Source organism: Electrophorus electricus, chromosome 20 (genome assembly GCF_041902795.1).
Source record: "Electrophorus electricus isolate QZ-2024a chromosome 20, ASM4190279v1, whole genome shotgun sequence".
Lineage (NCBI taxonomy): Eukaryota > Metazoa > Chordata > Actinopteri > Gymnotiformes > Gymnotidae > Electrophorus > Electrophorus electricus.
In genome coordinates, this window is record NC_137516.1 from 14544767 (window position 1) to 14570954 (window position 26188).

A 26188-nucleotide genomic window follows, 5' to 3' on the forward strand; every position below is an offset into this window, starting at 1 on the left:
GTATGCAATAAATCATTACGATCTTACATTTACGCCACGTTATCCCAAATCCTAAAAACTGTTGTAAGGAAAACTTGCAAAACTCAAAGCCGACGAGGCCATTAACTTTTTATACGCAATAGCCGTCCATAAAGAACAGTGCTGTGCCTAGTAATTGTCCACACTCACACATTTCAATACATTTGGCATTAGAAGTGGTTATTTTCTAGACTTGGCTAAATAGTGACCATGCACAAATACGCTAACCACATTAGCTGGACAACATGAATGTTCAAACAGAATAGCAGAGTAATGTGCAAATAAAAGATTGTTGAGTTTATTCTTACAAAATTATTACATAGGATAATCATGGCATATTTTAATATGTGTAAACAGCTGTATATAACAGATTAGGCTAACAAGGATAAGAAAAGAAATATCAAGTATTCACATGTAAAATAAAAACATATCACAAAAAACACTTAGAGACTAATTTGCCATAGTCTACTTACTAACATTCTTACCTAAAGAGTGTTAGTAGCTAATAAATAGGGCAGCAGTAGCTCAGTGGTTAAGGTACTTGACTTGTAATTGGATGGTTGCAGGTTCAAGCCCCACCATTGCCAAGATGCCACTATTGGGCTCCTGAGCAAGGCCCTTAACCCTCGATTGCTCAAGCTGTACTCGGTCACAAGTGTAAGTTTCTTTGGATAAAAGCATCAGCTAAAGGATGTGTAAATGTGGAATCCATTTCTGATGTCAGATTCATCAGTCAGTATGCAGATAACCTTGGCATTCCATCAGAGTGCTGTGGATCTGCTGAAAGGTGGGCCTTTCTTTGGCATTCCTCATCCAGCAGCTTTGCATGAGACAGTAAACTGCATCAGAGCAGCAGGCAGGCTTTGGCAGGTAGACCTGGGGGAGACCAACGCAGCTCAGCACTGCCACCCTCAGACCGAATATGGTATTGCATGGCATAGGAGTCTTTCCCATAGTTTCAAGATCCTCTGGCATCTTTTGTGGGAGACCACAGCAGTACAGTTTTCCTGGTGTGACAGGGCTGAGAGATCAGCTCGAAGTATATGGGAACACTAGATTCTGTAGTGCTGAGGGCACAACACAGCCGTCCAGGAATGGTACTGCTAGTTAAGGATTAATTTCTAACAGTATGATGCCAATGTTTTAGAATCAGGTGTTCTTATCAGAAAAATGGGTTTTTTAATGTTCATGTTTTTTTTCACATTCTTTTCTTTTTTTAACACATGCACAGAAACACAGATGCAAGTGCAGACCTGTTTGTTCTGATCGCGAAAGAACTCGCCCGTGTTCTCGATCACCTCCTCATCTGAGAGCTGCGAGTAGGGCTGCTCTTTACAGAGCATCAGCGTCTCCCAGAACGTCACGCCGAAGGCCCACACGTCGCTGGCCATGGTGAACTTGCCCTGACCAAAAAAAAAAAAGCCAAAAGAGTCAAACGCACTCCAAGTTCCAAACACATAAACGTTGGCTGTTCCATCTGGGCTGTTCCATCTCCCTCCAGTTATCCCAGAGCCTACCAGGAGGATGCTCTCCCAGGACATCCAGCGGATGGGAAGCACGGCTCGGCCCTGGATGCGGTAGTAGTCAGCGCGATACAGGTTTCTGCTCATGCCAAAGTCGGCGATCTTAATGGTACGGTTCGTCCCCACTAGACAGTTACGGGTGGCCAGGTCACGGTGCACAAAGTTAAGGGATGACAGGTACTTCATGCCCGAGGCAATCTGTGTGGCCATGTGGATCAGGGTGTGGAAGCTGCCAAAGAAAACAAGTCCATAACTGCTCCATGTCATGTACACAAGACCATGAATTTTCATGGTTTATCTGGTACAGTTAAAGTATAGTAGGTTTTCTCGTTTCACCAGATAAGTATGCAGAAACAAAAAGTTTGTCTGAACAGTGCAAACTTACAGACCTGATGGTGGCTACATGCAGGCGGTCAGTGGTTGAAGTCTGAAGTTCATGGCGGGAGAGGAACTGGTTGAGGTCTCCATTCTCCATGTACTCTGTGATCATGCATAGAGGGTCGCTCTCCACACACACGGCCAGCAGCCGAATGATGTTGGGGTCCCTCAGCCTTGACATGATCCTGATCTCCTTCAGAAAGTCATTTCTGGAAAACAAAACAAATGTAAAAAATGAAACAACTAATCAAACTATGCGAAAAGCAAAAAAAACGCACCCTGCATTTGCGTGTGTGTGTGTACCTTGCATTTTTGGTTGCATCCTCTCTAAGGGTCTTTACAGCTACAAGGAAGGGCTCATTACACGGACCACTCCCATCTTTATTCATAAAATCCTGCATTCCTCTTACCTCACATAGATGAACCTGAAGCACATAATCAATCAAGCTTTTAGTGTTAAACAAAGTCAGGGGAAATATGTGGGTCAAATCTATTCGGATTTGTCTGGTTTAACTGACATACAAAGCAGTATGGCATCACCATAAGACTTTTTGTGTCTTATAGTTATGTTGCTGTCTAACGACAGACTTCTGCACCCACCTCTCCAAACTGGCCTTCTCCCAGCTTCTCTTTGAAGGTGAGCTTTTCTCGGGGGAATTCCTCCAGAGCTCCATCACGGCCGGGTGCCAGCGGCACACCGACCGCAGCGATACAGTAACCACGGGTGCTGGGCACCTCCTGCTGTCTCACTACGTCCGCCTCCGCGTAGTGAGGAACCATGTCCGGAAGGTCGCCCAGAATCTGCTGAGAGGATACACTTCCCACTGCCACTGTCAAGCCAGCCAGTTGGAAAATGCGGTTTACATGGATCAGATACAATGCATCACAGAAGCCCCAGTCGGTTGATGTTGCTGGTTACAAGTGTAGTCTCATATCATGCACATTTTCATGGAAAAATATGTAGAAATTCCTACAAATTAATTATGACAAATTTGTTGAATTTTAGATAAAACATATGCTTTTTCAACAACTTATTTGTGCAAAATAAATCTGTGAGACCACTTTAGTAAGCTGCAAAACCTTATAATGTCACTGTTGCCATAGAAAGGTGCAAACTTTACACAAGATTAGAACCAGTGAATCAGATACTCCTCACCAAGATTCTCTGTAGCCCGGAATTCTGGTGATTTTCGTAGGCCACACGGCTCCTGGTAATCCAGAGGGAAGACCCTCTCATATGTGGATGTGGACTCAGCATCACTGGTGGAAGAATTAGTGAAGGCTTCCCTAGGAACTGAGAGACGTGCCGTCAGTTCATCATCCAACATCCGTCGGAAAGCCTGGAACAGATTTTCGTTGTATTTCATTTCCATAAGCAATGATGCAATCACAGCTCACTTCTTAACATATTCACAATTCACTGACATAAGATGGTGTACTTGACAACAACAACAAAAAATAACACAAACATTCTAAAGGAAGACACGCATAATCTTCTGGTGTCTTTTGCCAATTCATACGAATTGCATATATGTGCATTTATGTTGTAGTTGTAGTGAAATCTAGTAACCTTCAATTTAAATTTTGTATCTTTTATTCACCTTTTAAATGCATGTCTTCAGTGCTGCTTAGGATATGATCTTATGAGTAGAAGTGAATGTAAAATTGGAAGTGTTGTAATTATGTAAATAGATTAAATGGCAATAACACTAATCACTAACTTTTTCTAGCATTTTCTGCCAGACTTGTCTCCAGAGTATAATAATGATGATGGCCAATAGGATGACAATGATGGCCACCAAACATCCTACGAGGATGCGCGTGTTGCTGTCGTCAGTCTTGTGGGTGGGGTTTCGTCCTGGAGGAGGTGTTGGTTAGAGAGAGTCAGACATGTTCTCGCTTATTCGCATTACACGTCATTATCGAAATAAATGGCACAGCACAAATTGGTCATTAGCACTATATAAACAACAGGGCACACTTAATGTGCGTGGTGCGTGCAAACTACATTTGACCTATCGTGGGTAGGGAAATTTATATAGAAAGAAAGCTGAACGTGTCAGACATGTCAGCAGTCCTTGGCTGCTCACCTGGGTGTAGGCTGGTAGGGTGTCCACGATTCCGAGGAGCTAGAGAGGTGTTGTACACCGCTTTGTCTGCAATTTGGGAAGTTGAGGCGCATTTTATCTCTCAGATAATATACTGAATCACTTTACACGTCATTTACGTGTGTACTACTCACAAACTCATCCGTATGTAAACAAATGTAAGCAAATGAGCAGGAAACAATCAGTTAAAAAGGAGTTTTAAAAAATAAAATGTGAAGATAATGTCCATGTAGCATGGGAATTGTTACCTGACTGGAAAGCAATCTCGCTGAACATCATCCAGGTGTCGCTGAACGCAAAGTGGCACTTAATTGCATTGGCCATGCGGTTGCCGAGAGCCACGGTGATGAAGCGAGCACTTGGGCTGATGATGTCCACTCTGGGTTTGAAGGAAACGGCTTTCTCCTCCCAGTCTGACTCAGAGCGGAAGTAACAGACAGCTTGCTGGAATATTCTCACCCCCAATGTGTACATGTTGTTACAGTGCACCTAGGATGACATGTGATGATGTTTGGCGTATATATATTTCAACGAGATGAAACGAGCTCAAGAAGACAGAAAATAAGGCGCCAACCTTCATCAGTGAGAAGTTTCTGATGCGGTCAAACTCAAACATCATCTCCACCTCATTACTGGGGAAGCTGACGTTGGCCCAGCCCACGTAGTCGTAGCCAGGCCAGACGCCATAGACCTGGCTCTGAGTGAAGTCATCCAGACCCCAGCTTCCATCGGTGAGCTGACCAAGGCCCTCTGTCATGCTGAGTCACAGAGAGAGAGCAGGCTCTTTATGTATCTTCAGGCCCTGACCCAGTCCTGTGAGACTCAGGAAAATGCACAAATGATTCACCTGATGCCCACAGCTCCGTCATATGTAGTATCATTAAGGTTGACATGCTGGCCGCGTATGATCATCTCATGACCAAGGGGGGCGCTGTAGGATACGAGGCCATCTGTAGTGAAGGGCAAATTCAATCTGGCATGCTGCAACTTTGTTATTTTACCTTTTCAGAGCCAAAAGACTCGTTCTGCTCTCAGAGCATAACGTGCTCCATTAATGGCTCCATGGCCATTCAAAAGTAATGAAGGGCTGGAACAAGATCTGACCTAGCCATTCACACCCATAAAGCTCCACCCTCATACACACAGTCATGGAGTGGTCGGTCACGGGCATGAAGCGCACGAAACGTGCTATGATCGGCGGCTCCAGGTCCTTCAGCACCACGTCGTAGGCATTTTCGTTCCCTTCGATGATCTGGGCACAAGAACGAGTGGCGGACATGGTCACATGGCCACCTCACGAGGATAACTAGAATGACAAAGTCATCGAAAGGGAGCGCCTGTTTTAGGAAAACGTGCCTGCCGCACCAAATGCTTGTCCTGCTGCCTCACCTGGCTGCCCTGGCGGTCACGCCAGGAGACCCAGAGGCTGCCTTCACGGCTGTACTTGATCCTGTACCGCTGGGCAAACTCATTGCCCATGCCTTCAGCATGGCGTCCCTGCGTGCCCACCAACGTGACGAAGTGGAGGGTGCGCAGATCCACCTGCAGGAACTCCTTCAGGCTGCTCGACTCGGCCACGGCGTCCGGGCACCACGCCCCATCGCCGTCATCAAAATCCAGCCTTAATTTAGGGAAGGAGCAGAGAAGAGTGGACAGTTTAGTACACAGCAGTGTTTGTGTTTGAGAGTCTCAAGTATGATACAAGTATGTGTCCTCATAAACATGAAAGAATCATAAGGGTCCTAAGAAGAACAGTAAAAAGCAGCACGCACGCAGATGCAAATAGTGACTTGTAGGATCTTTTTACTGGTCTTCACAAGGTTATAGAAAGATTGCTTTTATTTTCAAATAGCCTAAGCATTTCTCATTCCCTGAAGGACAATGCTATGTTAAGAACTAGTGCTTATTTTAGATGTGTGTGTGTATGTGTGTGTGTGTGTACTTACCTGCCATATCTAGCTGCGGTTGACTCGGACCACTGACTTGAGGCAGAGATGTCCTCATCCTGAATCTTACCTCCTGTCATCCCCAGGGGATACCTGCACACTCCTACGACACAGACGTGCATTCAAAGAGGCACAGAGACATGAAATATACCTTCCCCACACATTTCTCAGCGGCAGAATCTGAAACCATGTCCTGGTGAATGCACCCTGCCAGTAATAAAGTGGATCGTGATTCACAGTAACATCAGCAGCACTAGATCAAGTCCAGTAGTGTCTGAATCGAATTTCGCAAATGAACACAGGCGAGTTTAAAGTGGGACAGATTTTGTTGATGATTTGTTTTTGTGCCTATAAACTTGTGAAGACAAGTCACTATTTGTATGTGTGTGTTTATGAGCTGATATAATCACATGCACAGTTTAATAACACATGAAGACTGCAGGTGAAATATAATGGATGGGTTTGTTTAAGCTGTGGAAAACAAAATGTAGTTGTAAAGACTTTCTAGGAGCTTTGGGCATGAAGGCGAACAGACCCAAGCCCCAGCTTCTCAAACCCACACCCTGAAAGTAAATACCCAAATACCACCCACCCTTTCCAGGAGGCCTTTACGTGGAGACAGAGGACCTTTATTCACCAGCCAGCCAAAGAGAGAAGTATACGCTTTGAGCTGAATCTTATGGACAAGAAATCGTTCGTTTTGGGATCCAAAAATATGTTTGGACGTGTATACCTTAATACCCATATGACATTGCAATTTTCTATTACTGGTAGAAATGTCTGCTTGTAGATGGGTGACAACTTAGTACAGCCATGGTGTCCTAGAGGTGGTTAACAGGAAAAGCCCAAGAGTAGCGAATGAATGAGGAACTCTGTCACCCCACCAGTCGTGTTAGTCTTGGCAGGTTAAGCGGACACTAGACCCCCCAGAGCAGGCTCCTCTTTGCACTGCCAGCCTGTGAATGACCTGCTTGTTCTGGCCAATGAGCTCAGAAACCACAAACGCTTCGGACCACTGCAAAAGGTACACTGGCCAATGGGTGCTTTCGCCAGCGAAATTCTTCTGTGGACGCCACGTTGAAGGACCATGAAAATGCAGTCATTACATATGCCTGTTTGATTAAGATGACCATACTAACTTCTACGTATGGTGCGCTTGCGTCAAACCCGTGACACCACTTTTTTTGCAGACTACTTTTTTGAAGATTTTACTTACCTAACCATATTTAGCAGGTGCTACTCGTTACAAATAGCAAAAAAGAAATAAAATATGTACACAACAGTGTAGCCTGGTTCTTAGTAGGGTATAGGTTATTAAATGCTTGTAAAAAGATCAAAGGCACTTGATGTCATCATCTCAATTACACTGATATGACAATGCAATTTTGATTGGTAGAATCGTCTACTTGTAGATGGGTGAGGACTCGGTAGGACTAAGCAGTGTGAGGATCTGTCGATAATTGAGTTAATTTATGAATTGGGCCTGACTCTGCAACACAATTCAAGCAAAGGACTTTTAGCCATTTTGAACCTTAAATATGTCTCTACAGTTACATCATAAATACTAAATCGAAAACTACAATACAAGATTTAAAGTTTAAAATAAGTCTTGCCTTTTCCTTCCAAATGTTGCCTAATCACATCATCTGCTTAACTTGTCCAAAGGCCCATGAAAATGGGATCTTTTCAAATATTGGCTCAAATCCAGTTAATGTTAGCAAAACAAACTACAATGTGTGAAAATATCCATTGTGATTAATTGCACCGGCAGCAGATTAGAGTATTTGAAATGGAAGAAGTTTAGTAAGGTTAAGTACTCAAATGTGTCTTCCCCAGCATAAACACATCTACCATGATGACATTTGTACACTGCTAAATGGTAGGGTCATCTGGGGTGAGAAAATCTATTAACCAAAGATGGAGTAGTGAGGAAGGGTAGACTGTTAACCTTCCCATAGGTTGGGCTGTAGAGAGCATTTGCTGACTCAAGAATTAATATAGAAATTAAAAATGATTGTACGATCTTTGTCCTACAATATCTGCTTTCTGTTGTGCACCCTCTGGCAATGTGGCAATGTTGTTTATTCTTACCTGGATTCACCTGTGATCTCACTGTTCCGAGAAGGAAAAGCAAGAGTAGAAGCAGTCCTGTCTGGAACATTTTAACTCGGAAATGATCTCAACACCTGTGAAAAAATCCAACAAAAACAAGGTCACAAAGTGTCAAGTTCATTCTCCTAACCACGTATTCCTATCCACACAAGCATAACCACCCACGGCTAACCACTCATACAGAACCATTCACACCTATCCACACACACATAACCACACACACATAACTACTCAAGCCTAAGCACTCACACCTATCCACGCACGCATAACCCCCCCCGCACCACACACCACTCATACCTAAACATTCACACCAATCCGCAGACATAATCACTCACACCTAACCACATATTTACATTTATGGAATTTAGCTGATGCTTTTATCCAAAGCAACTTACAATTATGACTGAGTACAACCACACACAGCTTACCACTCACACCTATCCACACACATAACCACACACAGCTAACCACTCACACCTAACCAATAACAACCTAGCCACACACACATAACCACACACACCTAACCACTCATACCTATCCACACACACTTAACCACACCCACCTAACCACACACACCTAACCACTTACATCTAACCACTCACACATATCCACACACGCATAACCACCATGTACCAACTAACTACCCTATCTATCTATCTATCTATCTATCTATCTATCTATCTATCTATCTATCTATCTATCTATCTATCTATCTATCTATCTATCTATCTATCTATCTATCTATCTATCTATCTATCTATCTATCTATCTATCTATCTATCTATCCGTCTGTCCGTCCATCTGTCTGTGTTACTTCGATTCATACTAATAATCTCAAAGCAGATGCAATTAAAAAGTAAAGTAAAACACCAACAGCTTCTTGTAGTCCTGTGAGTTCACAGGTAAAACTACTCTTCCTGTGATTATAGCCTGCTTCAAGCTTGATCTGCCTTTCATTCATCACACTTTAAGGGCGCTTCTACAGTACGTCTCCTGTCAGCAGGGTGTGTGAGAGAATGGATGAACGCCCATCTCTGAGGGAAGTGGGAGGTGATTACTCAAACGGCTCAAGCTGGCGGGCTGGGATTCGCATGCGAGGACAGTAAGATTGCTCCTCTATAAGACCGCCACATGCAATGACTGTCACACCATTCAGCTCATAGGCGCCCCCTGTAGGCATCCAAGCTTTGTGATTTTTACCAATAATATTACCAAGTTAGCGCATATTTTTGAGTAAAATATGTAATATGGGCTTGCCTGCTTCTTTTTCCTATTATTATCTGTGTAGTCATTTGTAGACGCAGTTTTAAAATAATTTCCTCTTAAAAAACATTACTAAATGAGCATTATTTGGGGAATTTTTAAGAATAATCAAAAATATTGTACAAAACAGTGTAGAGAAGCAATGAACCCACTCACTGTAGAGTCATACACATCATTAACATTCTACTGCCTCCATATCTTGCCATGTCACATCAACTTGGATAGGAAATATGAAAATTAATAGTACCCTTTTTAATTGCATAACCACACTCATTTACCTCAGTCAGGATATTTTACATTATTTCCCCAATACAAGAACAAGCTTTTTAGTGCTGTCATGACAATAATCGATGCCAACATATTCAGAATTTGCATCCGTCATAAGAAACTCACCACACTTATGGCTCAAATTCCATGAATGCAGCTCCGAAGGGCAAGTCCACACTGTACGTTAGCCCATGAATGGACAAGTGTAACAAGAGCTCTGAATTACACCAAGCGCAGTCTTCTTTTGGCCGGAGAGAGCAGTGAGCGTACAGGGGAAGAAAGCAAACCAAAGCCAGTGGTCCTTTTACCAGAGCAGAAATAAGCAGAAAGGTGGGGGACAGAAAGTTTATAGTCAGCGCCACTGTGGAGGAGTGCCAAGCAGCCCAGAAGTCAGCCAGAGATACATAAGGATTCAATTATGGGGCACAGAAAACGTTTACTGCTAGTCTTTCCCTTTTTTATTGGCTGAACCACAACATGCTTGCTTAAAAACTCACACCTCTAAGATTAAGGTACTTTCGTAAGGCCAGTTACAAATTAGACGCAATCATTTCATCTCCGGTTATCCAAATAAGGAAGATTCCTTCTATGAAAACAAGGAAAGCCATTCAACACCCAAGTCAGTGAAAATGACATGGTTATTTTGCAGGGGCCTATAGATAAAACAAGTGTTATAATAACTCACCATATCTTAGGAACACAGCAATACTGGGACAGAATGACAAACACTGATATTAGATGAGGAAAACAGCACAGTAATATTGGCCAAGATCCAGAGGTGCATGTTTACTCTCTCCCTTAAAAAATAATCTTCAATACCTCTCGGAATAAATACGTTTATAGTAGGAATGACAATCCTGGATGACTGTAATCCAGCGCAGTTTAATGATATTCAGGTTTGAACATACCTTCTACACTTGTGATTGTGAGTTGAATTTGGTGTGCATGAGACAGTGAGGACTTAGAGCAGAACAGTTTACAGGTTTACAGGTGAAGAATTGCATGCTAATGATAGGTCCAATCACATTATTAACAGTGGAATTTGCACAGGATTTTTTTACTACTGAAAAATGTGTGAATAGGAAACATTGTAACAACATTGCAAAAAAAGGCAGCACATAGTACATTAAGAAGAACAAAACACAATTTCAGCATTTTACCATTATAACTGAATGAAAAACATGTCCAAAGGTAATATGAAATGAATGAACGACAGCATCCTATACACTGAGAAAAACAAAAATATTCAGTATATTTCAAACTCTAATGACAGTGTGTTTAGATATCCTGCTCTTTTAACAGATCATTTCATGAGCTTGGCATCTTCAGGCAGGCTGAAGAATGAGAAACATTCTGCACACACGTAGCACCGATGTATACTGCGCTGTGGACTAAGAGACAAAAAAAGGCAAAAACAACTGTCACACATTCTATCCAGTCTGGCCAACCTCCAACAGAGCAACAGAAAACATCATGTTTCAGATTGACCCAAGTGCCTCTCGAGTTATTGCCAGTTCTCCCTTTGAAAATAAACAGAAACAAGCTTTGCAGCTCATTTCGCTCCAGGGTGGACAGCTGGTCTGTCATTTAACCAAAACAAGCACACGGCCTCACGCTGGACACCAGAACGTGCTGGCGCTGTGAAGTGTCAATGGCCATGCGGCTGGAGCAAAGAAATCCAGGAAACTCCTACTGTGCACTTCAGGGAGCTGCTAGAAGCATGAGTTTTGGCTGTTGTTCAGTTTTTAGCCTTGGCTTCACGTCACTGCTCTGGCTCGAGACTTCCCACAATCATCAGCTACTGATGACGAAAGCGCTGCTGGTCTGCGGCCCCGTGATGTGCCCTGCGCATTAACACTGCGATGGTGGCAGGAGGTTTAAAAGAGTTTTTAAATACATCTTTTGAAATATCAAGTCAGTAAGGAGTCATGGACCTGTCACGAGCTATAAGCTTAAATTCTTGAGGGTATGAATATGGCACTGGGGTAGATTTTGGTGCACCGGGAAAACAGGCTGCCTTCTCTGAACGTTCACAACATACACTGCTGCCTCTGCACCCCTTACACATGTACCACACAAATGCAGAATGCCCTTCTAATGCAAGTCCACTTGCAGGTTTAGTCAGACATTCCTAGAGAATCCTGCTTCTGTAAGAAAAGAACCAACATTCCCACAGAGCTAGAACAGGGCCAAAGAAGCCAATATAGTGTCAGTGCAGGTGCATGTACCTGAAAAGCTCAGAATATTCAGAATTTTAACAGCAGTCGGAGTTTATGATGAAGGCTTAATGTGAACAGAATAGTATTGTCTATTAGTGCAGTCAGAGTAAGTTAGGGGGAGCCTCTTGTGTTGTGGAGTTTTTTTTAATGTAGTCATATGGACTAAAAATGACAAACAAACACAGGGCCTCTCTAGTGTACCTCCTAGGACATCCTTGATCTTACTGCCCCCAGCTGTCCCGATCATCACTCTCGTCCGTATTGGACTCGTACCCTGAAGCGATTCCTGACTCTCTGAATCCGAGAGTCTCCACAGCACCGTAGAACTGGCCCTCGGGAGGAGAACACTCTGTTGGGTTCTCTTCTTCCAGACCCTGGCCCGAGTCCCGGTCCTGGTCTGGCTTCTTCTCTCGGACTGGAGGTCCTGGAAGGAAGCGGAATGGATCCAGATGGCACAGGTCAGGTTCTCGGAACATGCCGCCCTGCACAGGCGTCGGGCGGCGGGGCATGCCCGTGACTCTGGCTCTCAGGGCAATCTCGAGCAGGCTGTCCTGCGAGCCCGCTGCAGGAGAGAGTGAGAGAGAGAGACATTGCACGTCAGTCACATCACCCAGAGATGTGGCATTGCTAGATCTATGTAACTGGCAGGAGATTCAGAAACTATGCATTCAGCTTAGCTTTGCTGTGCCCAGTCCACCAAATCAGAATGATACAACACATTTGTCAATTTCAATGAGTAAATACAACCATTTAACATCCTCAGTTGTGAAAGGGAAATAGAAGACAATGAAGACTTTTGCTTCTTACATCTAACACTACATTGGAAACTTGGGAGACCGCAGATGAAACTTCAAGAAATGTAGGCTTTATGTTTGTCAATTCTTTCTTGACCTTTTGTTAGTGTTAGTAGTAATATATGAATGACAAGGCATAATTACTGGAATATACAAAGATTAAGGTTCAATTAAAGTAGCACACTGTTATTAGGGAGTACAGTTTGAACATTCTATGAACATAGTGTTTTACTGCCACTTTTTCAACGTTTAAACAGGCTGTTTTTCTACTAATCTGGACAAAGTGACATTTGTGAACTGAAACTGAATATGGGCACTGTGATTAAAAAAACAGAGATGGAGAAAAACAGAGGAAGAGAAGGGGCAGGGCTCACTGGAGGAGGCAGAGTTTGCGCCGAGCTCCAGCTCTTGGACACGATCGACCAGCAGGGAGATGCGGCGCAGGAGCTCTTCGTTTTGCCGCAGGAGGTGCTGCTCCCGGGCCTGCGCCTCCTCCCTGGCCCTCACCTCCGCCGAGAACCTCCGCTGGAGGAGCACCGTCTGGAGGGGGAACGGCAAATCACAAGTGACCGTGCGGAAAGGTCGTTGTTAGCGGTAGCAATGACCCTCAACCTTCGAGCACAGAAAGATCTACAAATGCGCCCTCCATATTACGTCCCACTCCATAGATACACCAAGGAAGAATGAAATGGGAATTTAGGAATCAAACCTTCAGTTCAAAAGCTAAGTTGGAATTACAAGACAACCAAGGAGAGTGGGTATAGTGAACGAATATGGACAGGTGACGGAGAAGATGGTGGAGGAGGGGTGAATGTCACGTCAGAGTGTGTCCGGTTAAAGCACGGCGCTTGCCTGTGCCGAAGCAGCCAGGTTCTTCTCTTCTTGGTGATGGAGCTGTCTTTGCAGTAGCTGCACCTGAAGACTCATGGTGAGGGCTCCTGGCAGAGGAGACGCCGGCCCAAGGGACACCAGCCCAGGGGACACCAGCCCAGGGGCCTTGGCCTCCACCACCGGGCCCTCAGCGACCTGAAGATGACAAGGCAGAGGGTTCTGCTCTCAGATTACCACCAGCCCATAGCACTGCTGGGTTCTGCCCTTCCCATACAATACTAATGTATCATTTTCAAAACAAAGCCTGTCATGAAGAGTGTTGCTTGCAAGCTTCAGAGCGACCAGCAAAACAAATTATAATGTAAGCTTACTTGTAGCCTTAAGCAGTGTTGTAATGTAGTTGGCTTTTGTTGCGTGTCAATCAACTTATCAGTTCATTAGCTAGCATTCCGCTTTCTCCTCAGTCAACGAACATCTTCATTTTGGCTAGGTTAGCTAATTTTACTTAGTAGCTTGGAAAAAAAAAACTGTCTTAATTAAAAAAGAAAAATAACCTGCCCGTAGAACACTAGTTTAACTGAACATTAGAATGGTAATAAACCTCGGCAACAAGATAGTAACAGAATACGGCATGCACCATAAGGCAGTCTTAGGGTATGTTTTCCTAATTATCCTCATTCCTGCCATGTCATTTGCCTTTGAGTAACTGCCCTTTCTGCAATTTTGTTCAGTTTTTTATTAGCACCTCACAGACCTGCCTTGTAGCTCTTTCATATACTCAACAGCGTGCTCACTCACGGTTAACATAATGTGCCACAAGAGGGCACTATTAGAGCTGTTTTGGTGCTTTGCATCAATGACCCCTTCTTTGTGTAACATGTATTTCCAGATTAGCTTCCATGCTCTTTTCTGTAGATGTGTGGTTTTCCCAAGGGAGTGATTCGCTCCACATCTTGCTTTGTTATTTTGCTTACTCAGCTCAGCAGTATAAAATAAAGGTAGGACTGATATTGTGTATGATTATTTTAGCATTTTTTTTGTATGCAGTATTTGAATTGTGCTTTGCATTTCTGCTTAATGTGGAGGGGAAATATATATATATATATATATATATATTCATGAAATATATACTTTTTATATATAAGTTTACAATATTATTAGTATGATATGTTTTAAACTATTTCTCTGTTTGTACACATATACCTTTATCTATGTATGTAGTCAGACTAGACATCATCTAGCTCATTCACATCTATGTATTTTGATTAGAGTGACTTAAAAATGATCCAAACTGTAAGCCTGCCTTGGTTAACAGGGAAAAAAACAACTAAATAATCTTTCCATTATCTGTGATTGTGTTCTCAACCTTTGTTCATGGCCTGAATTTTGCCCTACATGCAAAAGCACAGTGAGGGCCCTATAAATAACCTGGGAATGTCGCACACTCATTCAGTCTGGAGGCATTTACTATGTGCTTGGCATCAGTAATGAATAGCAGGGACTGGAAAAGTCCTGCAATGCAGCTAACCTGTTGCCTAGCGGTCAAATGTGAAAATCCTGACACAGAACAACTATTAAAATTGTACTGCCTGCAGTGCCTCACGGTCTGTCTGCTTTGGTTTAGGCAGGTGGCAGAGGCTGTACAATGTAATACACCAGACCACCAGCAGGGGAGGCGGTGCAGCCACACAAGAGCTCTATAAAACGCTCCTTTTCTAGTTTATGCGCCAACCTTCCATGTCTTCCTATTACTCCAGCTACCATAACCCAGCACTGCTGAGGATTAATCAGGCTTCAAGGGCACCAAGGAGGAACAAATCCGTCATCAGGCCTCCACAATAGAGCATTTTTGAAAGGCCATCTGAGGTTCTGCAGTTTGTTTTCATGATGGAGATGTTGTCATGCTGTCAATGCTCCTTTTTCATTTATTCATTTATTAGTTAGCTTGTTTTTTTTATGTATTTGCATGTTCTGACATTAACATGCATCACTAGGTCACCAGACTGGTAAAATACCTGCATTTTAAAGCAATGCCCCTAAATACGGAGGAACTGAACAGACCTTGGCTCATCACCGATAATAAATGCTGCTTTATGAGCAACCTTAATTTGGTAGTGTTGGTGATCCACTTATGCTTCCCGAACAAAAATATCTTCAAGAGGGAGGCTTCATTTTTCTTTTGTCAATCATATTGGCATAGATGCATTTGCTAAAGTGCATGCAGGTTTAAACAGGCACCTTTGTCTCTCGCTCGCAGGACGACTCGTCCGTGGCAGCGTCCGTGGCTGGCATCCTCTCATCCTCTTCTCTTTCCTCCTCTCCCTTCACCAGCCATGCTGCCAGAGCAAACAGACCAAAAAGGTCTCACTGCAAAAGCTGTGTTTCTCCTTTTCTACATGACACCGAATGCAGCCAGTTCCCCGGACCAAAAGCAGTCCTAAACTGAAACTAAATCAGAGTTCCAACAATATGGCCTTGCTGAAATGACAGTTTAGTCCAAGACCGGTTTATTCCAAGTCGAGAAAATGGAGCTTATGAGTATTTGTCACGTTTGTAACACCTGAAACAAGACAAACGTCAAATGACAAAAGTTTAAATGGACTAGGCTGCCGCTGTTGATGATGTTTTTAGAAAATTCCTGTTCTAGGACAGGCAGACAGGAAATGGGAGGGAGATTTAGAGCACAGAGCTCTGTTTATCTTTTGGGAAAGAAAAAAAAAAATTCAAACTAGGAAACAGTCCCGCCTTTCTGCATTATCTGTGTCTTGATCTGTATTCAAGGGGAGTCGCTTTGGCTCTGGCTTCGGCCACCTACAAGCAGAGGAATTTGCATATAAGCAGGCGGCCATTGACCACGCACAGGTCCAACCTCTTTTAATTACTCACCGGTTCACCCGGGCCATGTCTTGCTCGGCCACGCCCCCACTACCACAGCATTCTTAGCAGGCATGAACAAAAAGCTCAGCCTTGGAAACGATGGCAACAGCATTAGCGATAGCGTCGGCTGCTTGAATCCACTCCATGGGTGTATTCTGCATGGTCGTGTTTATGTGGCCTATTGAGAGGTTCTTATGAATCTCTATATTTTTTCATGGTCAGGCTTATGACAGCAATTTTATGACAGATGCCACATAGCATCATAAAAATCCTCTACAGTGGAGGAAAAGGGAATGAATCAGACCAGCATTTCTCAACCCATTCCTCAAGAACCACAAGCTGGTCTCCATTTGTGTTCTAACCCAGCTCCCAGTACACCTGCATCATGTGTTCAGTGTTCTTAACGGCTTGTTTAAGGCCAAATGGGAGGTGAGACAGGGTAAAAACGTGGACCATCTGAGGTACTTCCTGAGGTCCGGGTTGAGCGACTCTGAATTACACCACCAGCGTATGCTCTTACCATCAACGGAGTCCAGGCTCTGCTTGTGGCAAATCTCAAAGGCTTGGCCCACTGTCTGCACTATCCGCATAGCCTGGCTCTAATATCAGCGATGAGACAGAAGAGGACATATGAGTGGATACACCTACCACAGCTCATAACATGGCTGCACTGAAGCAATAATAATTAAGTTCAAAAGCACTATTGCTGAAAGCTGAATTAGTCAAATGATCCGGAATTACCATGAGGGTGGAAAGGAAAAGCAGAAAATGAAGACGGTAAAATAGAGTGAGATGGGAGGTCGAATAAGAGTGAGAAAGAGCAAGAGAGAGAGAGAGAGAGAGAGAGAGAGAGAGAGGGAGGGAGAGAGAGAGAAGGAAGGGTGTTGAGATTGCTGTCATCATGATGGATTAGCTCATTTCTGATCCAATGGGATTCAGCCCTTTGTATTACCTACCATTACTCCTACACACCACAGCATAGCAACACCAATCAGAAAGCTAGTTTGTTGGACATCATTATCTGGTCAACATGGTACTATCAAAATTAATCAGTTGTCCTAAAAATAATGAGTGTATGTTTCTTAAAAAGTGCGTGTAATAAATCCTCCACACCACCAAAACAAAGTGTTTTAAAGTGTGAATAGCTTTATACGCTGTGGGCCTTGTCAATTTGGACTTCATTTCTTTATATTTGTTTAGAAATCATTTGTAACTGATCCTTATCTTGTTTTTCTTCAATATTTCAGTATGGAAGCCTCAATCAATGGAGCATTTGGAGTCATTAAAAAGGAGATTAAATCACCATCTCCCAAACTCATAGGCATTCAGTCTTAATTGCTCACTTCTTCAAGCCTAGTCCATGTCCCTTTCATCTGTTTCATGAATCACTAAGCATCTCATTATACAGTATCTCTCTCTCTCTCTCTCTCTCTCTCTCTCTCTCTCTCACACACACACACACACACACACACACACACACACACACACACACACACACATATATATGAGAATGTCACCAACTTTTCTCTTGGATTTGAAGACGTTGCAGCGAAACACATTACTCTTCTTGTCCTTTGCAATGTAGCTGAATATTTTCAGGTCATGGGAATCATGAGAAACATAGAATATTCTGGAAAGGGAAAAACATTGTGTGTGTGTGTGTGTGTGTGTGTGTGTGTGTGTGTGTGTGTGTGTGTGTGTGTGTGTGTGTATAGGGACAACATTAGACAACATGCACTCTGCTTGGGAAGTAAGTAACTGTGGGCAACAAAATGTCTTTTTTTGCTTCCCAGGCTTAAACAGCTAGACCTTCTAGAATGTTAATGCTGAATTTGAATGTGTTTTTAGAACAGTCCCATCACGTATGGTTTTGAAGTGACAGGGCAATTCAATTTTACATTAATAATATCACTTAATTAATGATATCACTTAATTAATATCACTTATTTATAAATAAGGCTGTTATTACACTTAAAATATGTATACATTTCTAAAATGCACAGTGTCTGACTGTTGCCTGTATTTGGCCTCAGCAGCTTTAGTGTCCAGCAGTAGTCTGCCAACATGGAGAAGGTCCTCTTTCCTTGTTACTGCGTTTCCATACCATGCATACTGACATACGAGCATGTTACAGAAATTCTGAAAGCATGTTTGGATTCAGCGTGCAAAAATACATAATAAACAGGCGTTTGGTTTTTTTGGTACAAAGCAGATCGTTGACCAGTGTAATCTTTCACAGTGAACAGCAGAAAATGAGACATGCAAATTTTAAAGATGAATATACAAATGAACTCATAATGTCTAAGGATTAAGGCTAGTAATTGATGCTGCATTTTTGAAGCTTGCTGTGTTTATGATGTAGAATATGAGATGTTTAATTAAACTTGAATAATGTGGTTACTGTGAGAGATTCTACTGGTGACCTTAACTCATCGTCTTGCCCTCATTTGGCACTTTGTGTCTTTTGGGACATTGAACGTCTTTTTCCGGGTCATAATGTTTTTAGTACTTCCGGTGCATCCAACTAGCACAGCAAGGCAGTCAATAAGGATATGACCATTTTTCCATTTCATTTCCAGATCGATCTGGCTAACATGAGCTGTTGCTAAAGGAATTATGGCGGCTCATTTCTGTAACAGAAGCTGAGATTCTTTTGCCTCGGCAGCATCATAAATTCATAATCAAAATTAAACTGAGTTATGTTGTAATCAGATTAGGAAACTTACTACAGATCTTTTTTTAATTACCTGTAAATGGGGTCGTGGGCCAGTGTTAACTGATTCTCATCCCAGCTGTATGTATTTTTCTACAATTAGACAAAAAAATGGAATTTTATGGAAATTTATGACAATTTTGCTTTCAGCTTTGGGATATTAAGGAAGGAGACACAAGGGCTCGTACCTTTGTTTTTTTCCGCAACGCTACCTTGACACCGTCCACTGACACGACAAGGCTGACTTTTGTCTTCTTGATGTTCTTCACTTTAAACTCATACTGAAAGTGGAAAAAAGACTTATATTACCAAAACAAAGTATTATTCGTCTTTATAGTGCACACTAGATCTCAAACCAAAGACAAAATCAAATTCACATTTACCCATAAAACCACAGGGCTGCTTATGGCAGCCATGTTGGTGGCTGGCTGTGGCAGAAATCAGTCAATCTTTTTTTTTGACCCACCAGCACCCCCCATCTTCGGAGGACTAAAGACTTTATTAGTAATTATGCATCTTGTATGAGAGAGGACACGTAAACCTGAATGAACTAGCAGATAGTATGGACAGTGACTACAGGTGAAAAAAGACAAAAGTATCCATCTTTCAACAACAACAACAAAAAATTATAATTTTGAAATAAATGACTGATTAATAACACCAGAAATATGTACATAAGATGTTAAAATAACATTAAACAGGAATAGCATTCAGTATGTGCATGTGTGCATGAAGGGAAGTGTTTTGTTGTGGTGGGGCGATGTGGAATTGGGTATTGGGTTTCAGTGTACCTACTTTTCAGTGACATTAATTTCTTGAGGTGATTACTGTTGTGGAAAGTTAATCAACAGTGTTCAGATTGAGTTGTATTGAGTAGTTTTCTTTTTGATGGAGGCAGATATTTTTCCCATTGATATCTGATCGATTAATGAGTTTTTCCAGTGAGTAATAGTAGTGATATTTATTGATTTCCAGTTCATGAGGACAGTTTGGCCATGGTTAGAGCAGTGAGTAGTACAGTGGTGGTTTCTCTTAATTGATTTGTCTCCTAAAGATATAGTTCTGGAGATAGAGGGATTGTGATGTTTAAGCAGAATGTTAACAGCTTGATGACTTCTTTCCAATAGTGTTTTAAGCATATACAGTGCCACATGGCATGGATAGAATATTTTGGATGAGTTTGTTTGGAGAGGATGCACTGTGATATAATCCCATTAGTGGTTATTGTAGCTGCAGGTGAGGTGTATAAGATCTTGTCCACTGTATAAATTACTCACCAAAAGCCAGCCAGTATAGTGTAGTGAATAAAAAAGTTCCAACTGACTTTGTCAAATGCTTTCTCTGCATCTAGGGTTCCAATTGCTACTTATGCTGTTCTTCCTTTTCTTTGGTCGCTAGCATATTGGATTAGGTTAAATAGTTGGCACGTTAGTAGAGGAGTGTCTGCCTTTGATGAAATCTGTTTGGTCAGGAAGGATAAAATGTGGGATTACTGTTTCTATTCTATTTGCAAATGCATTGCTTAGAATTTTAGTGTCAGTATTCATAAGTGACAGAGGCCAATAACTGATGTTTTTGTTCTTGTGATAGTTTTGGTAGTTCTGTATTTTTGCAAATTGTTATATCTTCTGATTTGGAGTCATGATCTTCTAAATGTAACTTTTCAAAGACGTTTCTGAATGTGTTGTTAATTTCTTCTGGGGTGTTCACAATTGTTCCTGTTGTATCCTTAATTATTGGTATTATTGTTTTTTCTTTGTTTCTTTTAATAAGGTTTGCTAAGTGTTTGCCAGATTTATTACTATCCTCAAACTTTTCATATTTTAGTCTTTGTAGTAAAGATTTGGTTTTTGTATTTATCAAATCATTCAGCCCACGCTTGTGATTGCTCGATTTGTAATTCGTCTATGGAATTATTTATTATTACACTTTCTAATTCTTTAAATTTTTGTTTTAATGTAGAATCTTTTTCTGTGTCCTTCTTTTTCTTATATGAGGAATAAGATATGAGTTTCCCTCTTAATACTGCCTTTCCAGTTTCCCATAGAATTGTGGACTGGGATTCTGGAGAAGTATTTAATTCTATAATGGATTCCGATTCTTTTAATGAAGGTGGAAAACACATGGTCATCGAGCAGGGATGCACTGAATCGTACTGACCTGCTTTGTGCTGATTTCTTTCTGAATAATGGAGACAGGGGCATGGTCACTCCTTTCTGGGTTATCTGTATTAAAATACCCACCCAATACAACTGGAGAGTCTGAAAAACTGGATTGGCATCAAAAACATTTTGGAAAAAACTGGGCTTGTCAGTTACAGGACTGTAGATATTTGCAATAGTTATTGTATTGTGATTGAAAATTATATTTATTATAATAAACCGACCTTCAATGTCAGTGATAGTGGTATTATGTATGAAGGAGATTTATTTTCTATTAGAATATTTAATTAGATACACCCCTTTGTTTGGAGTTGTAATAGGCTGACAATATATGGCTGAATTGAAGTGATTTCAATTTGTGTTGGTCTGATTCTGTTAGGTGGGTTTCTTGCAAAAGGCAAATGCCTGCATTTAGTCTATCGACGTGGTTTTGTATCTTAATTTCTTTTTCCTGAGATTCAATATCACAGATATTCCATGTTACAATTTTTAGCACAATTTTTATGTTTGGCTATTGAAAATGGTAGTTTTGGTGCTCGAGTGTGTCTCTGCGTGCTTTTATGTTTGTATATGTATGTGGATCTTGGTGTAGGATTCTATGATTATACATTGGTGTTATTACGTTTGATAGTGGGAAAATGTTTTAAGCCATGGGACTTGGACAAAAACATACAATGCTGCTAAGTTGAAGGTGTTACTGTGTGTTAAAGATATTAAAAGTAAAATTAGGGGCAACTGGAGAGTGGTTGGAGGCAACAAAAAAATAAAATAATAAATAAATAAACTAACACTTAACAGGACAACACATATAAGTAGATAAACACTGAAAGTGAAAATATAGATGCATTTGTTTAGAGCAATGTGGTTAATGGGTGTTATTTAGAGGTTTGTGCTATTTTTCCACAACATACAGGTATCCAATTTCTTTCCCCCCTTATGCATGTAGTCCCAGTACAGGCATGGTGCAGTTTCCATATCTCTATATAGCTTTCCATCTAGGTACAGTCTGTCTACTGAGACTGTGGCACATATTCCATTTTTGATGTATTCTCTCCTTATGTTGAGCTGGATTTTCCTACTTTCCTGGATCTCCTTAGGAAACCAAATTTTGTTCCTTTAAGGTCTTTTCCTATTTCCTTTCCTTTCTGTTTGTATCTTTCAAAATTGGCTACTATGGCTCACAGATAAGTGTTGTTTATGCAACCTATTTGATGGAGTCCTCGGGCCTGCGACGGAAAGGAAGCCGGAGACCACAACTCTGCAGGGGCCTTGGCAACGCGGGGGGCATGTTCAGCTTCATCTCTCCTCGTCCTTGATTAGTGCTGGCGTCCTTCTCCAGTAGTCAGCAAGAGCAGCCAAACAGCAACCCCAAACCCCCCCCCCCCCCCCCCACCGCTGCTAGCGAATCAAAATGAAGAGAGGCAGACAGACCAGAAGCAGGAGCTGAATTCCTTAAAGAACAAGCCTTTTACACCAGCCCCACCTCTAACCCATGCAGGGCTAGTACGGGCGTATGTCTCTATGGTGATGCTCTCCATATTTCTCAAATAGCTCTTCTGTGATCAGTCTTGGATGTTGGCTACAAAAGCGAAAGGCTAGCCACTCTCATAGTACACTGCTGCAATGCTGTTGTCGTAAATCTATAACTGGTACTGGGGCAAGTCCAAAGACTGCTGCTATGGTAAGCAGTGGCACAAAAAGGAACGCTCACACCAAAGGATGTTTTCCTTGAGAGCGCTGCCTATATGGTGATGAGGGTAGAAGCATGAGGAATTATTAATGAATTCACATGCAATCAGAGCAGCCTGCTTCTTCTCGCTGGGAGAGGCAGGGAAACGTGATACTGTGAGGTGAATGTTCTTTAGCTGAGGCTTAGAGGTCAAATCAGACCTAAAGCAGTGACTTGTACTATTAGAGTCTCATGTGGGTCACACTGCAGAAGCACCACTTAAAACTGAAGTCTCTCATTTCAGCTTCCTAGTGACTGCATGCAAAGCGTGAAGCAAAATTTAGGAGAATTCCTGAATATGCAGGTAATATTTGTTTTTTAATGTAGTATTTGTTTATTATTGGTAGATCCATTAAGAGAAATGTTTTTTTTTCCAAATAAGTTAGATAGGTATTTGACCTGCACATTTATTATAATGCAACATATTGCAGTGATATTTCAGTAAAATAATGCAAAAGCCTTCAAGTTCTGATGTTATCCACATTCAGTAAGACATGCATCAGTCTTGCTATAGCCTACAGGTCTTTTGAAACATACTGCACTGTTTGTGTGTCTGTGTCTGTGTGTGTGTGTGTGTGTGTGTGTGTGTGTGTGTGTGTGTGTGTGTGTGTGTGTGTGTGTGTGTGTTTGTGGTTAAAGGAAACTGATGGGGCCCTATACCTTTCCGGACTACTGGCTGCAAACAGCTAGACACAGATGTTTTCTGATAGTGACTCTGATAGAGATTTTAACACTACCACCTTGAATTCATTTTCATTCATTATTTGACTCACATTACATGCACTAGAAACAAGCTATTAACTCATAAATGCATCCAGGTAGAAAGCTTTCAGAGACCTTTATCATATTGACGAGTCCTTTCTGGCTTATCAGGGTATCAGGTAGGGCCCCCTTACAGATGTTCTCCGAAGTTCAAATTAAATTTCTTTCAGTGAACCCCACTGTCAAAACTTTTATACTTACAAAATGGTATTATTTAAGGAGGCAATAAGATTTTTGCAGGCAACATTCATAGAAGTGGCCAGTTCTTTGGCTTAGTGACTGAATATGAATCAGAGATTTATGAATGGATGTGAGTTCAGAGCACAGGATCTGAGAATCAGTCACATCTTAAAATGAAAATGTTTTTATCAGAATTTTGTTGATAATGCTCATGGTTCAGGTATTGCACAAAAATTAGAAACCTAAAAAATAAGAAACTTATCCGAATACCTCATGGTCTGAAAATAAAACAAAGTTTCTTCGAATTTCAAAACCATGTGCATGAACTCAAGATACTCAACTGAATGTTCCACAGTATGTAAATTCCTATTTTTGCGCAAATAAATTCACTGACGTTTAGTAATAATTAACTTACAATTATTATTCGGCATTAACGGAATATATTGACAATGGGACAGAAATGAGGTTATCTAATACAGTTTGTTTCTTGTGGTCTTATTTTAGAATAAATTAAACTTCCACTCACGCGAATCCGCCTCATAGCTGCCAGTATCTCCAACCTGCTTTTGGGTCTTACTATCTCCAGGCTGCCTATAAACTGAGTTGAAACATAGTCACAAAAGTTAAAAAGTTAGCTTTTCTTACCCGCGCACACAACACTGCAACAGGTTACACGACGTACGCAATAGCCCGTGGGTGACATTGCTTCATTATAGACTGTACAGACTTAACCCTTACATGAAAGATGTCATTTACAAACCACGAAACGCACCTTCACTTCGAACGTGATCCCGTACTGAAAGATGTCGTTGTCGGGAAGGATCCTCGGTTCGAGCGCGTCGTCCACCAAATTGTACTTCGTTTTTTCCGGCATGATGAATGTAGGCTGCGTACGTGGAGTAAATTTAATCCTTCACCGGGGCATGCCACCTCGAAAATACATGCCCAGTGGAGGGTCCCCGCCTGCGCCTAACGAACGTATGAGCTTCACAGCAAATTGCTATCAAGAATCCCAGGTATAATTCGACTATGGCAATTCGTAGATGAAAATCACAATTCTCCCGTCAAGCCGATTGAAACAAAATACGAACCCTCTGCTGCCTGCAGGATCGTTGTGGATGATGCAGACGCGCGTTTGCCTGATAATTCCAGCTGTTCCTGTTGGTGCAGGCTGTCCCCATCACTGATTTTTGGAAGCGTGCGCTAGCCGTCACGGTTGACTAAACCGTGGGATATTTTGGTGAAAAGCTGACATCTAGCGATGACTATTGTTAAGGCATAACTAAACTGAAATAGAATATCGGAGCGATCATACGGAATAGCGGACAGATCTTTTTTTTTTTTAAAGGATGTCTGCAATCATTACATTACATGTATTACTCCCATAAAACAGTGTTATGCTACATTGCCGTACATGTACATAGTGGTTATATCAGCAATGGTAAAATGATAAGATTAATGATAAATTAAGCACTTTCGGGAACAGCTGAAGGATCTCTGACCTGTTTCTCCGGAAAACGTCTGTACTTTACTATTTTGAATATCGCTACATCTCTAACTACTGTACACTGCAGTTACTCCATTGAATCTTTTTCCTATAGATAACTGGGCACATTCATCCACATTCTTTACAGTATCTCCTCTGTTCAATACTTTGATCGTTTACTACTCTGACCTGCTTGTTCTGCACCTGCTGGCTTCACCAGGTTGCTATTTGGTTCCTTATAACGTGAAACTGCTGCATGTCTGATTAAAAGGCAGGTATAAAAAATTTCTTTATAGATACACTACAGTGCAAAAACACTTCAGTGGTAACCTCTTTTGAATACTGCTCTTTTATACTTAAACACGCTCTTCTGAATTTTATTTGTAACAAACTTAATAATGATCATTGAGAGAGTGGCTTTTAGCTAACTAACTGATTTACTGAATGTAAATGGATATATTGACAATCAGGTTTCCAACCTCATCATAGCACAGAGACTGCCCTCATAAAGGTAATAAATTATATATGCTAGAATATTGGCTCTGGTAAAATGTCATTTCTGATATTACTATATCTTAGTGCTGCATTAGTCACTATAGATCATAGACTACTTCTAGACAGGTTAAAAGGTTGGGAAGGGCTATCTGGAATGGTCCTCAAATGGTCTTTCTATTTAGGCAGCCAGACTTACTTTGTCAGGATAGGCATGTATAAATCTGATAGGATGGCTGTAAACATGGCATCCCCAAGGACTAGTTCTAAACCAAATTATACAGGACACCAAAACATGTTATTACATTTATGCAGATGACATGCACAT

At 41.6% G+C, this 26188-nt stretch overlaps 2 protein-coding genes across 5 annotated transcripts; both read right to left on the reverse strand.

Moving 5' to 3' along the window:
* Nucleotides 1-180: 180 nt before the first annotated feature.
* Nucleotides 181-12193, reverse strand: ddr2b (discoidin domain receptor tyrosine kinase 2b). 3 transcript variants are annotated; one of them, XM_081703586.1, is made up of 17 exons: nt 12108-12193; nt 8065-8159; nt 5974-6076; nt 5417-5648; nt 5132-5279; nt 4875-4977; nt 4602-4785; nt 4276-4516; nt 4010-4075; nt 3641-3777; nt 3076-3259; nt 2520-2749; nt 2223-2344; nt 1931-2128; nt 1536-1770; nt 1272-1421; nt 181-894 (listed from the first exon to the last, which is right to left on the reverse strand). In XM_081703586.1, the coding sequence occupies exons 2-17, from the start codon at nt 8132-8134 to the stop codon at nt 748-750; spliced, it is 2550 nt and encodes an 849-aa protein (XP_081559712.1). In that variant the 5' UTR covers nt 8135-8159; nt 12108-12193; the 3' UTR covers nt 181-747. The 3 variants fall into 3 exon arrangements, with proteins under 3 accessions (XP_081559712.1, XP_026876866.3, XP_081559713.1); XM_027021065.3 differs by lacking the exon at nt 12108-12193 and adding an exon at nt 9742-10332 and having other exon boundaries at nt 182-894; XM_081703587.1 differs by lacking the exons at nt 181-894; nt 1272-1421; nt 12108-12193 and adding an exon at nt 9742-10332 and having other exon boundaries at nt 1566-1770; nt 1927-2128.
* Nucleotides 10478-25053, reverse strand: nos1apb (nitric oxide synthase 1 (neuronal) adaptor protein b). Of its 2 annotated transcripts, XM_081703588.1 has the most exons (10): nt 24655-25053; nt 24409-24480; nt 19238-19330; nt 19084-19142; nt 17858-17966; nt 16857-16935; nt 15698-15795; nt 13481-13654; nt 13003-13168; nt 10478-12396 (listed from the first exon to the last, which is right to left on the reverse strand). In XM_081703588.1, exons 1-10 carry the CDS (start codon nt 24754-24756, stop codon nt 12056-12058), a joined length of 1293 nt encoding a protein of 430 aa, XP_081559714.1. In that variant the 5' UTR covers nt 24757-25053; the 3' UTR covers nt 10478-12055. The 2 variants fall into 2 exon arrangements, with proteins under 2 accessions (XP_081559714.1, XP_081559715.1); XM_081703589.1 differs by lacking the exon at nt 24409-24480.
* Nucleotides 25054-26188: the final 1135 nt, after the last annotated feature.

Excerpts from the sequence above, each read along its gene's own strand:
- ddr2b (XM_081703586.1), bottom strand. The coding sequence starts at position 8,134 with ATGTTCCAGACAGGACTGCTTCTACTCTTGCTTTTCCTTCTCGGAACA. Across the intron at positions 3,260-3,640 it reads GGCAGAAAATGCTAGAAAAA|GCTTTCCGACGGATGTTGGA; the intron begins GTTAGTGATTAG and ends AATCTGTTCCAG. Across the intron at positions 1,771-1,930 it reads CTGCATGTAGCCACCATCAG|CTTCCACACCCTGATCCACA; the intron begins GTCTGTAAGTTT and ends TTTCTTTGGCAG.
- nos1apb (XM_081703588.1), bottom strand. The coding sequence starts at position 24,756 with ATGCCGGAAAAAACGAAGTACAATTTGGTGGACGACGCGCTCGAACCG. Across the intron at positions 13,169-13,480 it reads ACCTGGCTGCTTCGGCACAG|ACGGTGCTCCTCCAGCGGAG; the intron begins GCAAGCGCCGTG and ends TTCCCCCTCCAG. Across the intron at positions 12,397-13,002 it reads CGCAAACTCTGCCTCCTCCA|CGGGCTCGCAGGACAGCCTG; the intron begins GTGAGCCCTGCC and ends TCTCTCCTGCAG.